General features: G+C 37.0%; 1 protein-coding gene across 1 annotated transcript in view; it reads left to right on the top strand.

Moving 5' to 3' along the window:
• LOC107293514 (prostatic acid phosphatase) overlaps positions 1-14,695 on the top strand; it is a 30,771-nt gene extending 16,076 nt beyond the window's left edge. The window contains exons 5-11 of the mRNA XM_015822670.1: positions 1,047-1,145; positions 3,442-3,546; positions 6,171-6,303; positions 10,265-10,344; positions 11,415-11,521; positions 12,593-12,762; positions 14,502-14,695. Coding sequence (XP_015678156.1) covers positions 1,047-1,145; positions 3,442-3,546; positions 6,171-6,303; positions 10,265-10,344; positions 11,415-11,521; positions 12,593-12,762; positions 14,502-14,695 — 888 coding nt within the window. The remainder of the gene's footprint in view (positions 1-1,046; positions 1,146-3,441; positions 3,547-6,170; positions 6,304-10,264; positions 10,345-11,414; positions 11,522-12,592; positions 12,763-14,501) is intronic.

The following is a 14,695-nucleotide window of genomic DNA, read 5'->3' as shown; positions in this document are numbered from 1 at the left end:
AGAGAGATCAGCGAGTTGGAGAATCAGCAAAAGAATACGTTGCGGCCTTGAGAAGAGCAGCTAAACCGTGCGACTTCAAGGACTTAGAGGAAAGACTGCGCGATCGTTTTGTGTGCGGACTGAGGAACACAGAATTACAGCAGAGGCTGTTCGCCAGGGAAGATGTCTCCTTCCAAGATGCTCTGCGAGAGGTTTCGGCCGAAGAAGCTGCAGGTGGGGCGGTCAAGATTCTGCGGCCCACTCGAAGCGCTCCAGTGAATGCAACCATCCACAAGGAGGTGGACAAGCGGTACCAAGCAGCTGGGAGGAGGTCCAAAGATCGTCAGGACAAGGGCCCAGCTGAGGTTCGTTGCTTCGGATGCGGGGGTCGCCACAAGCGAGTGGAATGTCGGTTCCGTTCTGCCATTTGCCGAGCGTGCGGAAAGAAAGGCCACATCGCTGCGGTCTGCCTGGGTCGACAGAAGGAGTTTCTACAAAACAACATGATTCGCCACGCTACCACGGCTCCTTCACACCCTTCTACCAAAGGTGGCATCCATGTTGGGTGCAGCATTATTTTGTCTAGGGGGGAGGGGTGTTGTGTCCCGTGCCTGCAGAAGCAGGCGCGGGAAGTTGCAAGAGTCCCGGGCATTTGCAAAAGCTGCCCGGGACCAGACTGAGCGGCGCCGGCTTTGCGCGCATGCGCAAGGCGGGAAAGGATTGCCTTGTGATTGGTTGGAATTGCCCGGGGATTGGAGGGTATATATAGAGGCTTGCGCGCCTCTGGGCTTGTCGTTGTTCGTAGAATGGAAGCAGAGAATAAAGACTTGTTAGAAATGCTTCGTCTCAAGCGCCATTATTCTCCGGACATAACAGTTATATTCTCATGCACTAGAAACATGCATTGAACTATTATACTGATTATAGTAGTCATTTAGTGACTGCCTCTTTATTTTCAATAAAGCATTGGTAAAGAAGCAAGGTCTGAACCCAGTGTAAATAATTATCAAAAAAAATCCCTTAAGGATGAAGAAAAAATTAGTAACAGTCTCGTTGTTTTATTTCAGAAACTACGCTATCCAATTTTTCAATGTCCACGCTACATAGAGCTTTTGAAGAAAACCGTAGCATCAGATGAATTCCAGGAAAAAATTAAACCATATGAGGTAATAAAAAAATAGTTACAAGGATAAAGGTTGTCTTAAAATATTACTTGTTGAAGTATTATTTACAACTAAAAGAAGAATGTTACAATGCAAGTTAGGTTGCTTAACCTCTTCCAATAGGGCATCTATCAAGTATGTTTGCCATACAGAATGGGCATCCTGGGCACTATTGGAAGGCATTGGGTGGAGGAAAGATGCTTAAGTAGTTTTTCTATATTTTGTTCCCACCCAAAGTGACTTGTCATTCTCACACCTGGTAGGATCAAACAAAAAGGTCTTGGTGCTTATAGTAAGCAAGCAAAAAATGGAGTCTTTATTACTGATAATTATCATTACTGTGTGGGATAACTGTACTGAAAGAGGATTGTCTCTTCCAATGCCATCTGTGGATGAAGTGCTTTCTTAATTGTCAGAGCAAAACAAGGCACTTCTTTGCCTGAATTTCACTAGGAGCTCTATAGGCCTGAAATGTGTGAAATTTACTGAGCATGTATTGTATAGAAGAGGACCAATAATGATTGTGCTAGTTCAATAGTATGCATACGCACACACGCACACATGGAAAAAATGCTCCATTATAATGCTGTATCCTGTTACTTCATCAGAAAAGAGACTTAAGATTTAAGTTTAAGAGAGAGAGAAAAATAATTTCCTGACATTGACCTACTGAAGTGTCGGAAGAAAAGTCTTCATCATGATTCATCCAAGCCGGGGATAAACAACATGGCGACTGCTTTAGAAAGAAGGTTGCAATTTATTGAAGAGCCAGACAGAAAGATGGTTAGGGTTGCCAGGTGTCCACTATTTGAGTGGACAGTCCACTTTTTTCACATTATGTTCACTATTTTTTTTTACAAAATAGTGGACATTTTTTTTATTCAAAAGCTTTATGATGAAATGGTACGTAATCTAAAGCTGTACAGTCTACTTTTTTTTACTACTTAACCCCCCCCCCCGCTTGTCCGCTATTTTTTGGAAGCAGACCTGGCAACCCTAATGGTTCTGACAGGAAAGAGGAGAGAAAAAGGGCTGAGCACATGTGGGGAGTGGATTTTTATACCCTCTGAAGCCTTTTGTTTGGAGTTGTTTCCTGTTCCTGTGGCATGAACTTTGAGGATATTTCCTGTGTCATGTATTCTGACCTGAGTTGGGTGTGCCCTTTGGCCTTTGTGAGTTAATCCTACCATGTCCTGTCTCAGGTGGGGTATGCAGATTTTAGGTCTTTGTCTTCCTAAGCTTTTAGCCAGGCCCTCCTACACCTGCATTTGTACAGAGCTTGGCTATTAAGCAAACTGGGCATGCTTTTCTGTCTCATGGAGGAAATATATTTTTCTGCCCTTTTAATATTTCCTTCTCTGGGGGCTGACTTCCCACAGAAGAATGACCAGCATTTTGTGTCCCAGGAAGCTGGAAATCTGCTATAAAGCAGGGATGCACACTGTTGGTACTTTCTATGTGTTTTCTTGGGGTTGTCTGGTAGTTGCATATTCCCAGGAAAATAAGCATTGAGTCAAGGTAGTGCCAATGCCTGCTCCAAAGTACCCTTTTGTCTTTGGATCTGAAACAGGGCATCTCCTCAACGTATTATATTTTACTTTATATTTTAAAGTATAAATCAAATGTAATGCATCCAACTATTTGATTGGCCAAAAAGGGGTTATCATTGGATAGATATTTTCATTAGTTCTCCAATAGGTCACTAAAAATGACTAATAGGAAATATTTTATTGGAAATTTATATATGCTATTCCAATCTTTGCTTTCATGCCCAAAATTCAAAAGTATCAATTGTGAAGTGTCAATCTGTTTTGTTTTGTCTGAAACAGAAAATTACAATTGATAGATTCAGAACTGGTTAGGTTCTTAAACAATGCATTAAACTTTGCTTAGAAAAGAGGACAGGAAGAGGAATGCAATGATTATTCATATCTCAACTTTTAACAATTAAGCTAAGCAATGATTCTGGACTACAGCAGGTTTTTCCAACCTAATGCCACCCAGATACCTTAGCCCTGCAGTCGCATAATTCCAAATTTGACTTGCTTTTAGCTAAGTATTATGGGAGTTGAAGTTCAGCTCAGCTGAAAGGCATTCTGTTGGAAAAGACTGTTTTAGATAATATACAATTTCATCCCTGCAAGTGATTAGCTTATTTAGTTCCAAGGACTATAACCTGATCTGAACATACTTGTATACAATCCTGTTGTAGTCCTGTATATCATATCACAACCTGCACGAGCATATATCTTGGTGTGCTGCTTTACCTTTTAAGGATGCTGTTCTTATCTCTTTTCAGGAATTCATCAAAACAATGGCTTACTATTCAGGTTATAATGCTTCGGTTCTCAAGAATCCCATGAATTTTAAAATCTGGCATGTACAAGATACACTATTTTGTGAGGTATATTTTTTTAATAAATTAATATTGCAACTACTTACTTATGCTGTTTCAAAAGATAGATTTTTTCCCAATTATCGAATAATGTATATAGGAAGCAGTGGTAAGATCAAGCATAGTGGATTAGGAAATCATGGCATATTCTGATGAAGTATAAGGGCATAACAATTACTTCATTTGAGAAAATAGATTGGAAAGGTAGGTATTAACTGCAGTTCATTACCCTGTTTGTCTGAATGGATCAGTAGGATGAAAAATAATAGTTAAGCAATGCAGCCAAGCAGAGTTTTGATTTTGATTAAAGTGAATTAAACTATTATAACACTATTAAACTGAATTACCTACTTGTTTTAGCATATCAAATTGAATCAAGTGCCTTCAAATCTATTTGGCAATTCAACAGACATTTGCAAATGTAGTCATAACATGTACACATTTTACCTATGTAAAACTTTGAATCAATTAGACAAATTAAATAGATTTAGGAGAAATTTAGGTTTAGTAAGATAGATCTTTTATAATGGTAAACCATAAGCCAAAGTTTATAAACCAGAATGTCTCCTTTCATCATTATCTTATTATTACATTTGCTATATTATTATTGCATTATTATATCATTCATGAAATATGATCATTATGATATGAACACAGGGAAGAAGTACTGATTAAATACCAAATCATGGCTTAGCATTATAAGAATTAGTACTGATGGGCTCATAGAGTCCTTTAACTCCTGTCATGCCACTAGGAGTAATGAAAGTTCCTTGCTTAATATAAAACTCAGATTTGCAATCCTAGTGTTCAGCAAAAGTACCATGAATCATAATTGCTTATTCTGCATTAAGATCAGAATTTTATAATTGTGACAAGAAAGAAGCAGAGATTCTCAAATGCTCATTCATACAATTAATCACACAATAGTATTACAACTAAAAAAAAGTTACATCAATTATACTAGTGTAGCCTGAATAGAATGAGAAATGTCTCACTGAATATCAAAGGATTTTCAAATTACTTTTCTGGTTCCTCCGGTTAATCTGACTCTGTTGTGCATGAAACTTCTGTATTTTGCCTATTTTTTGCAATGATGTTTATTGCCTATAATTTCTATTGCCTGAAAATTAATGTTGCCAAAGATAGGATATTTATTAATAATTTAATTTGCAAAAGCTACAGTTTGTTTAGTGAGTGAAGTTATTGAATGAAACAAAGTCTAGAATTTCCTATCAGGAGGCTGCTGGCATTCTGCCAAAAATAGAAAACAAATTCCAGAACTAGGGAGACAGGAGAAATTTAAAAAATGATCAGATGACAATGTTATCTGTGAAAACCAGGCAACTATGTTTTTTGGCTAAATAAAAGAGCATTTCAGATTTTAGAAACATCCTGTTCTGTTTTAGACTCCAGGATATAGATAATCTTCAAATTACAATCACAACTGAGCCCAAAATTTTTGATGATAAGTGAGACAGTTATTAAGTGAGTATTGCCCCCTTTATGACCTTTCTTGTCACAATTATTAAGTGAATCACTGCAGTTGTTAAACTAGTAACATGGAAGTTAAGTGAATCTGGCTTTGCTTATCAGAATATCAATGATCTTGTAAGGACCCACCTCACTTTACATCTTAAGAAGACAGAACTCTTGGAATATCTCTTCCAACAGGCATCTTTATTAAGAGAAAATGATTGCAGGTGTGCTAGACAGGATCTGAGGAATTCTCTCCCATCCTTCAATGTTTTAAGTGTTCCTAAGCAGCCCCCCACCCCACAGTTCTTCCAGGCGACGATCACTCATCCTCTCTTTTCCCAGATCCCAGTCCCCCCCTTTTCCCTCACTGCTGGCAAAAGGGAGACTTCAGAGGGCGAGTAGATGAAAGGTGATGGCCATATTGTTATGGTCAGTCCTCTTGATGAGAATCAACATCCAGTCCTTTGTAGTTTAATGAAGGAAGTGAGAGCCATAAAACCCCCCTGCTCATCCCCCTTCCCCTTCGTAGTATGACAGAATCCAGAGAGAGCAGAAATGGGTTTTTTTCAGAGTAGGTAGCTAGAAATGAAATATAATTGGATTCTGACAGATCTTCTGAAAAGGTGATCACATGACTCTGGGACATTGTAACTGTCATAAATTTGAATCAGTTGCCAAGAATCTGAATTTTGATCCCGTGACCATGGGGATGCTGCAACAGTCGTGTGAAAAATGATTATAACTCATTTTCAATACCATTGCAAATTCAAATAGTCACTAAATGAACTGTTGTAAATCAAGGACTACCTGTAAATAACTGAGGTTCCTTCTAAACATGAGATTGATCCTGATCCTGATCTATTAACACATTACACTAAAGTGTGGTTTGGTTTGTTTGACAAAGTGTTGCAGTGCAATATCCAGCAATTGTTTTTTTAAACTATAGTCTATAACTTAACATGCTATTATACGAGCCAAACCATTTGTAGTTTGTTAAACCATGATTAACTAAATCATAGTTTTGTGTGATGTGCAAATCTATCCATGTTTGATACATGTTTGAACAACTGCTAAAGATTAAGGTGAAGAGAACCAAACCAAACATCCAAAGTGTTTAACGGACAAAGGACTTAATATGATATTTTTTTAAATTGCAGTCTATTCACAATTATACATTACCTGAATGGGCAACTGAAGATGTAATGACAAAGTTGACAGAGGTTACTGAATTATCCTTATCATCATTGTTTGGTATTTACAAGAGAAAAGAAAAGGCACGGCTTCAAGGAGGTAACAAATACATATTTTTATATCATGTGTTCTTGCTTAAATGAGCCACAAAATGCTTGATGTTCTAATTAGTTTTGATCCCTTAATCAACAGCTGATGGTTTAATCAATAGAGGGCAGTCATCAATGAAGGATTTTAATTGATAGAATTATGAACCAAGTTTGTTTTCACAGTTATTTGAGCTCTGGTACTTCATTGTAGTGGATATTGGAGCTGTCCCTTACCATTCACTATTATGGATGAACAATACAAGTTCTTGAAGCTTCTAAGGTGCAAAACACGACACTATGCTTTCCAAATATCTCTTGGAAGTAGCTGAATAGACAAAAACATTTCCAACTATAGGCATGTGGTTCAAATGTAAGATCTGTTATAAGCCATGATGATGTCAAAATGATATGAGCATCATGACAACACAAGTCACAAAAGTGCAAATAATACAATTCCATGTTATGCTACGACTTCTAATGCAAGTACATAAATTTACATCATTTGTGTGATGGCATTATATGTGTTAAGCACCTTCCCTTGCCCTCATTGTTTCAAGAATTTTGTTCAAACAATAGAATATTTTAAATTTGATGAAATGCAAATATTAAGAAAAAAATGATTAATTTTAAGTAGCTTTATTCTACCTCCTGTCTCTTTTCTTATCCTGCAAAAAGTAGGTGCTTGCTTTATCCTTTCAGTAATAAAAAGCTTTTAAATTATTGGAAACTTTGCTTGGGTCTTGTCAACTGACATCTAACCTTAGTGCATTTAACTCTAGTTAGTTAATAAGATTAAATGGGCTGATTCACTTTTAATGCCAAATCATAAACCATGGTTATAAATCATATTCATAATTCAGATTGCTTAACCATGGTTTAATAAATTTTGACAATATCACATTCAGCTGTAAGCCATGGTTTACAAACCATAACTCATTGGGGTTTTGTTTATGGCACTTAAGTGTAGTATCATTTTATGGATTAGCACACTACATTAACCCAGTTAACAAGAAGCCCTGTTCCAAACCAGACCTTTTGAATCCTGCCAATGGCCTGCAGAGTCTCTTCTATAGCAGGTAAATCATTTCAGAGTCATTCACAACCACCTATACCTTAGTGACTTCCCATTTGGATTCTCTCAACATGGTCTACATGGGGCTGTCCTTGAAAACCATGTGGGAGCTTCAATAGATCTAGAGTGCAATAGCATGCCCTGTTTGGGTGACCCACAGGTCATCCAAGTCACATTACTGCTATGTGAGCTTCACTGGCTTCCAGTTGCATTCTGGGTGCAATTGGTTATATTCTTTAAAGTCTTACATGGCACAGAGCCAAGTTACTTGCAGGACTACCTCTCCCTACCTGTTCTATTAGGTTAGATAGGAGGGTGCCTTCCTGTTCCCCTCACTTAAATGTTGCCATTTAGCAAGCAATGGGACCTCAGAAGCATGCTTTCTTTTAGCCAGAAGGCCACAAAGACTTGACTTTTCCCCCTGCGAGGATGATTCCTGGCCTAGTTCCTGAGAGAAACGTTTAACTATTATTTTTTTTTGTAGATTGTTCTGAGCCCCTTGGAATCCTCATATGAACTAGGCAGCTAAATAACTCCTGTAAATTAATTAATATTGCAAACAGTGCATCAAACAGATGCAATGTGAGACCAGTAAGACAAATAGGGCTACTATTCTTGTTGATTTTTTAAAAATTGCTTTCCTATTATATTATTTGCTATCAGTTGCAATAAAATAAAAAAGTGAAAGAAAAGGAAGTCAGACACCTTTGTAATAGCCAAATGACAACCTCCCTCCCTCCCTTCCTCCCTTCCTTCCTTCCTTCCTTCCTTCCTCTCATTTCAAGACTGACTCCAGGTGCTGTAATATAAAGGGGGGAAAAAACAAAAGTAAACATAAAAGGGGAAAACAGCTAGATTGTCAGATTGCCAGGTGCTGTACCATAACAGATTTTCTAGGATATCATCAGCACCTTGAATTTGCTGAAGGTCCCAGAAGCACCCAGACGTTCACTGGTAGCCAGTGTAGATCACATAACAAAAGTCCTATATGGCCATTTCAGGGTATGCTTGCAATTACTCATGCCATTGTATTCTAGATCAGCTGAAGTTTCCAAGTAGTCTTTAAGAGAAGTTCCATGTAATGCCTTGCAATATAATCTGCACCCAAAGTGACCAGGCACAACTGATCATGAGAAAGAACTCCTAGTCCAGAAAACAGCACAACTGGAACACTAGATGAGTTTCTGCAAAGAACTTCCTGGACACAGCTGCTATCTATGGTTCATGCAGGAATTAGAATCCATGAGAAGTCCAAATTCTGTACTACTTCTGTATGGGAAAATGTTACCTCATCCAAAATCGAAGACAAAATAATACTGAAGAAAATGCACCCATAGCTATTCAGTCAACTTCAGTTTAAGCCTGCCTATCTGGACTAACAGCTGAGATAAGACTCAACAGCATTTATGATCAAGCAGAGATTGAGATCTAAAGCTAAATATCATCAGTGTACTGATTATGCCCGACTTCATGTCAACAGATGATCTTACCTAGTGTACTGATTCATGTAGGTGTTGAAAGGGATGGGTGAGATGAAAAGCATTCAGAGATTTCACAAAACAGGAGCTTCAGGGTGAACCTCTCTATGCTTGTCAACACTGACTAGAAGCAGCTGTGGAGAAATGAGAATGTCTGTGGCTCCCACTTCCAAACCTCAGAGCCATCCAGAAGGCTACAATAATTGTGATAGTATCAAAAATTTCTGGAAAATCAAGGAAACGCTAGCAATACCACCTACATTCCAGTTCTTCCAAAGGATATCAGCAGAAGCAATCAATGCTGTCTCTGTATATAACTTGGATTGAAATTCAACTTAATTGGACCTCAGATAGTCTACTTCTCTCAGGGCCCTGTGGAGCTATAATCTCTGACTTCTGAACTATACCCAGAAATGGAAGTTTGGAGATTTAGTAAAAATTGACTAGAAGCATTGGAATGCAGGTTTCCCCTCATCTTCAAAATTCAGAAGAACATAGATTGCAGAAGGAGAATACTGCAATTTTGTATGTAAGCAGTGCCCCCTTTCACTCCAGAATACGGCCCCCTCTACAAATATATGAAGGGCCCTTGCATTAAAGTATGTAAACATGGACGATTATTGGGTGTTAATATATGCCATATTTTCTTCAATGAAATGGGCCAGAAGGCAATGGTATGTTAGTTTAAAGGATGAGATTTACAGGATTTGAAATTAATCCATTTCTTTTTTATTCCACCTAAAACTTTGGCAAAATCATCTACACTGTGACAGCTACATCAGTGGAGAAGTGTCATTACTCCAGATTCATTTTTGTTGCACTTCACTGGCGTACCTATATAGCTATTCTGGTATATTTCACCACATATTAGCTGTCTCATACCTGTATTTAGAGCTTTCATTATACTCCACGGTACAATAAGCATAAACATATAAGTTGCTATCTAAATCTTTTCCATTGAAGTCCCAGAATGTTAAAATCTTTACTTTGACTGTATCATTCCTTATATTTTTAATTTTGTCCTCACAAGTTACATTATTGATGTTTGCATCATTACAATTATAATGAATGTGTTTATAAGTACCTAATTCACAGAAGTCTGTAATGGCAAATTATTATGAATCTAGCAGAATAAAAATATCAAATTATTGAAATTATTAAATAAGAAGTCATAAGAAATCTTGAAATGTATTTCTTATGGACAATATGCTTTATTTATATCTATAATAGGACATCTGCTTAAGCTTGTTAATTTGCATGTTTATGCTTAATTTTGGTTTAATTGCTGGAAATAGCATACTTATATATTATCATGCATTAGTTTCTTTAATAGATTCTTTTTATATTCAGGATCTAAATTCTACCTGCCTTACTACCTAAGCATTAGGAATATTTAATAATAACACTTATGTTTCATTAAGGCCTCCTTGTGAAAGATATTCTACAAAAGTTCTCAGAAGCTCAATTTCCACAGAAAAGAAAGATGGTAGTCTATTCTGCAGTAAGTATCTTTAAAATTCAGCCAGCAGCCAATCAACCAACTATAGGATGCAGACACTGATAACAATTCTGCTGCTGAGCCACAATTTAGGAGGATCACAGTCTTTATTAAAGTGATTTTGAACCTTTTGGGCACGAGGGACCGGTTACATGGAGAGAGGTTTTTCCATGCACCAGAGGGGGCGTGATTTTGTGTGCTGCCTGCATCCCACACCTGGGGCTTTGCTTGTTTGTGCAGACTGATTGCTGGCATGCCATGGCCCGATACCGGTCCACGGACCGGGGGTTGGGACCCCTGGTCTAGTCTCTTAATTTGGATGATAGAAAATTATGATAGAATAATAAAATTGATTGAGAGACTGACTGGTTAATTAATTGTATTCCATTAAGTTACTATCAATTCTTAGCAACCGTATCAATACATTTTCTCCAAGACAACTTAGTTCCAACTTAGTCTTTTTTGAATACAGGCACTATCAGTCATCAGACTTCATTATGGCTTGTTCTGACTACCTCATTATCTCCATTTTTTTTCAGTCATTTCTTCTCTAATAACTAGAGCAATGTTTTTCCAATCTGGGAGCTTCATTATCTGACCTCAAATTTGTCTCAATGTTTCACTTATTCAGTTTTCCTGGCAACATTAGTCTTTTGCCTTCTTCTGGGTTTGAGCTGATGTTTCCTTTTCTAGGTTTCTCTCATGCTTTTGTCTCCATTATGAATTACTTTAATCAATCTCCTTCCTTCCCCTTCTGACCTACAGAAAACACCATATGTTCCTGCCAGCATCCTTTCAATATTCCTGAAAATATTGAGCCCTCGTTTTGGTAATTCCCTGGCCTTGTTTTAAAGATACAAGAGTCCTACTTGAAAAATGCATAAGATAACCTCTAATTAATGCATATATCTGTGTGCATGTGGAGCAAAGAAAGACAACATTTGTTATTTACTATAGAAAAAAATAATTAAAGGAAGAGGTATTTTCAGTTTAACAATATTAGACATATACATATCAGCATGTAATTCTATTCACAATAATATTAACAAATACCTTTCTCTCTCACTTTACAGCATGACACTACTTTAGGTGCTCTGCAGATGGCACTCAATATATACAATTATAAACTACCACCTTATGCCTCTTGCCAGATTTTTGAACAATATGAAGAAGAAAATGGGCAAGTATTTAACATAGGGAAGGGTATACTTGTAAAATCAATTCAATTTTTCCTAGCACCTGGATATCTCCCCAAAATGCACTTTGGTGGGCAAATATACAAAAACATTAGAAACAGGTTATTTGTGAATCCATATTCATTCCAAGATTGGGTGATCAGTATCAGGTTCACAGATACACACACACACACACACACATTCTACTACCTGTCCAAAACTTTCTTTTTCCACAACCTAATGTGGAATGGCTTTGTAATTATTGCTTCTGTTAAAGAAACAAGGAATCAAAATCCTGCAGCTCACCCAGAAATACACTAGTGGATCCTGAGCTACCTTATTTCTATACATACTGTGATCTTCAGCTACGACTGACAAATCTGAGCTGCAAAAATAAAAAAAGAAGTTTTCAGCATCTATATCACAGGGATGTGGAGTTTTGCAGTTGATCTGGTAGCTTTATCCTTAACAATCAATAGATTTTTGTTATCAAATGATAGCATCCATGCATTTTCATTAAGAGTAGGCAAATATTTTGCATTGAGGGCCACATTTTGAATGTTGAGTGCAAGCTAGGGCTTGAGATGAAATAGTACTATATTAAAGAGGAAGAATTTCCCTATTCACAAAATAGAGGATGTCACAAACATCAATTTATTAATAGGTGAACAGGAGAGATTTATTTCTGCTCTTTCCATCCAGGGTGCACCCTGTTATGGCACCATCCCATAGGGATACTTTGCAGCAGCAGCTTCCTATGGCTTTCCTTCAAACAGAAAAGCAAGAGAAAACTAGAACTTAATCTTCAAATATCCATGAGTTAATCTTTCTATGCTAAAGCAGTAGCTTTCTGGGGCCGTTCTCTTCTGGAGCAGTTTAGAACAGTCTCATGAAATGGTACTCCTCTCCATATCAGAAAGTTTAAGAATCAGGTAGACATACTGTAATTCCATATGATTGAATTATATTTCTCATTTCTAGAATGAATGTTTAGATCTGTACTGCATTTTTGAAAAAGATCCTTCAACATGTCATTCCTCCCCCCCCTATCTTTTCCCCTGACTTCTGTAAATCAGAGTTCACACTATTGAAATGTATTTTCGAAATGACACTTCAAAAGAACCTTATCCCATCACTCTGCCTGGCTGCTCATGTGCATGTCCCCTACAACAGTTTGCAAAACTAGTTTCTCCCATCTTGGTAGACAACTGGGAAAAAGAGTGTGAGAAGATAGACATTGATGAAGGTAATCTTACTATTATGTTATTAAACATTATTATTGCTGTTGTTCAATCTTAGCAAACCGTGTAAGATGCTGCAAACAGAAATGATTGTATAATATTATAAATAATATAATTTGACCTACAATGGAAACCAGATGTGACTTTTAGAATGTTATTAAAGCACATCCTACATCTAAAGAAAATGCATATGCAGTTTCATATCCTATGACATTAAACTTTTCTTATGAGCAGCCTCCTTCTCATCAGTTATTTACTTCCCCACTGCAGGGAGATTAAGTCAGACCATTGGCTAGTAGTTATGGACTTAAATGTTTTGTTCAAGTTCTAGAAGATCTCAGAGAAGCAATTTCTTGTTCTGTACTGGATTCATTGTGGAATCACTCAAGAAAAATAGATTTGGTCTTCTCACCAAGATCATAAACAAAGATTTGGATGACAAAATTTCCCAAATTTTGGTCATGTTTGGTTCTTTCATCACCTCCTAAGTGGAGAATATAGCTACAGACTAAACTGTCAGTATCATTTGCATGACTGCCTTGTATTTTTTGGTACAGTAGTTGAGTTGGAAAACGAAAATGAATCCTACTTTTGTCTTTTCAACTAAAGTCTATCATATGAGTTAATATTGCTGATGTTATGTTCTATTATGTCATGGTACTGCTTTAGAAAAAAATAGCTCCTATAGCACATCTCCATTTTTTCCAGTTAATATATATTTTAAGATAATCATAAGGAATTTTGACACCCAAATTTCCTGTAAATACAGAATTCCTGCCCCATAGCTAAACAGTCTTCAGCAGTCAATTTAAAGACTACTTCTGGCAAAACAATTCATTCAAAACGAGGGAATAATATATGTATCATCTTCACTCAAAAATGGAGTTGTTTTCCATGAATGATGTTATACAGCCAAGCATGTTTGATTATGTTGAACTTTTTCTGACATTAATTATATCTGATGATTGCTTGGAAAGAAATATAACAAACAGAAACAAGAAAAAGGCAAGTGAATTAAAAAATAACAGTGATAGCAGCACAAGGGACTTGAAAAGACAGTTGTGTACATGAAAGCAATAAAACAATATGTACTAATTTTCTTTAGTTATACTATTCTATCACCCTGGAAACAAAACTATGCAAAGCAAAATATGATAACATTTGATCAATCTTCTGTGTAGCCTGTATATTTTATCAGGCTGGAGTATACTTGGCACCAGCATTTGGTGGATTCACCCTACAAGATTTCCTGATTCATCCCCAGGTTCATAAAAAAAATAGGATATGGCTTTCCAATTCATATTTGTCCTTCTTTTATGACTATATACTGAGGTGCTTTTACAATTAGAATAGAGCAATGTGAATAGTAGCTAGTCAAGAAGGCAAATGAACTATTTGTCACTATTTTCGCATGGATTCTTGGTAGCAGGAGGACAAAGTGGTGTGTTCATGCAATTTCTTTTCAAGCAAGATAAGTTTTATTGTAGCTTACTTCTGGCATATGATTTCACAGTTTATCAAGTCCGGGGCTATTTCACACATGCTTATCTGCCTGCCCACTTGCTGGCTTGCCTTCCTTGACTGGGGAATAATAAATGAACATACCATACCTTGCATTCTAGATCCTTTCAAAGATACATAAGATCCAGCAGCATCTTGTCAATGTTTAGATTATATAATTCATCCATTAATGGATACATTAGTTATTTTGATATTCTAAATTGACTCATAATTATTCCAACAGGAAAAATTCCCCAACCTGCTGATGATCCAGAGAAGATGCAAAGTCTAAAAGCCACTGCTGAGATCATGAGGCTTGAATTTCCAGAGAGTGCAATCCCTGAGCGTAGGACAGAGGACAAGCCCAAGCAAGAACGCAAGAAGCGCACCTGGCATCAGCTTTTAGGGACAGTAAGAAAGGCTAAAGTCTCCAGTTAA

The sequence above is a fragment of the Protobothrops mucrosquamatus genome, unplaced genomic scaffold (assembly GCF_001527695.2).
Source record: "Protobothrops mucrosquamatus isolate PMUCROS unplaced genomic scaffold, P.Mucros_1.0 scaffold_177, whole genome shotgun sequence".
Classification (NCBI taxonomy): Eukaryota; Metazoa; Chordata; class Lepidosauria; order Squamata; family Viperidae; genus Protobothrops; species Protobothrops mucrosquamatus.
The sequence above is the reverse complement of the archived record's forward strand: the minus strand, read 5'-3'. Positions and strand labels throughout refer to the sequence as shown.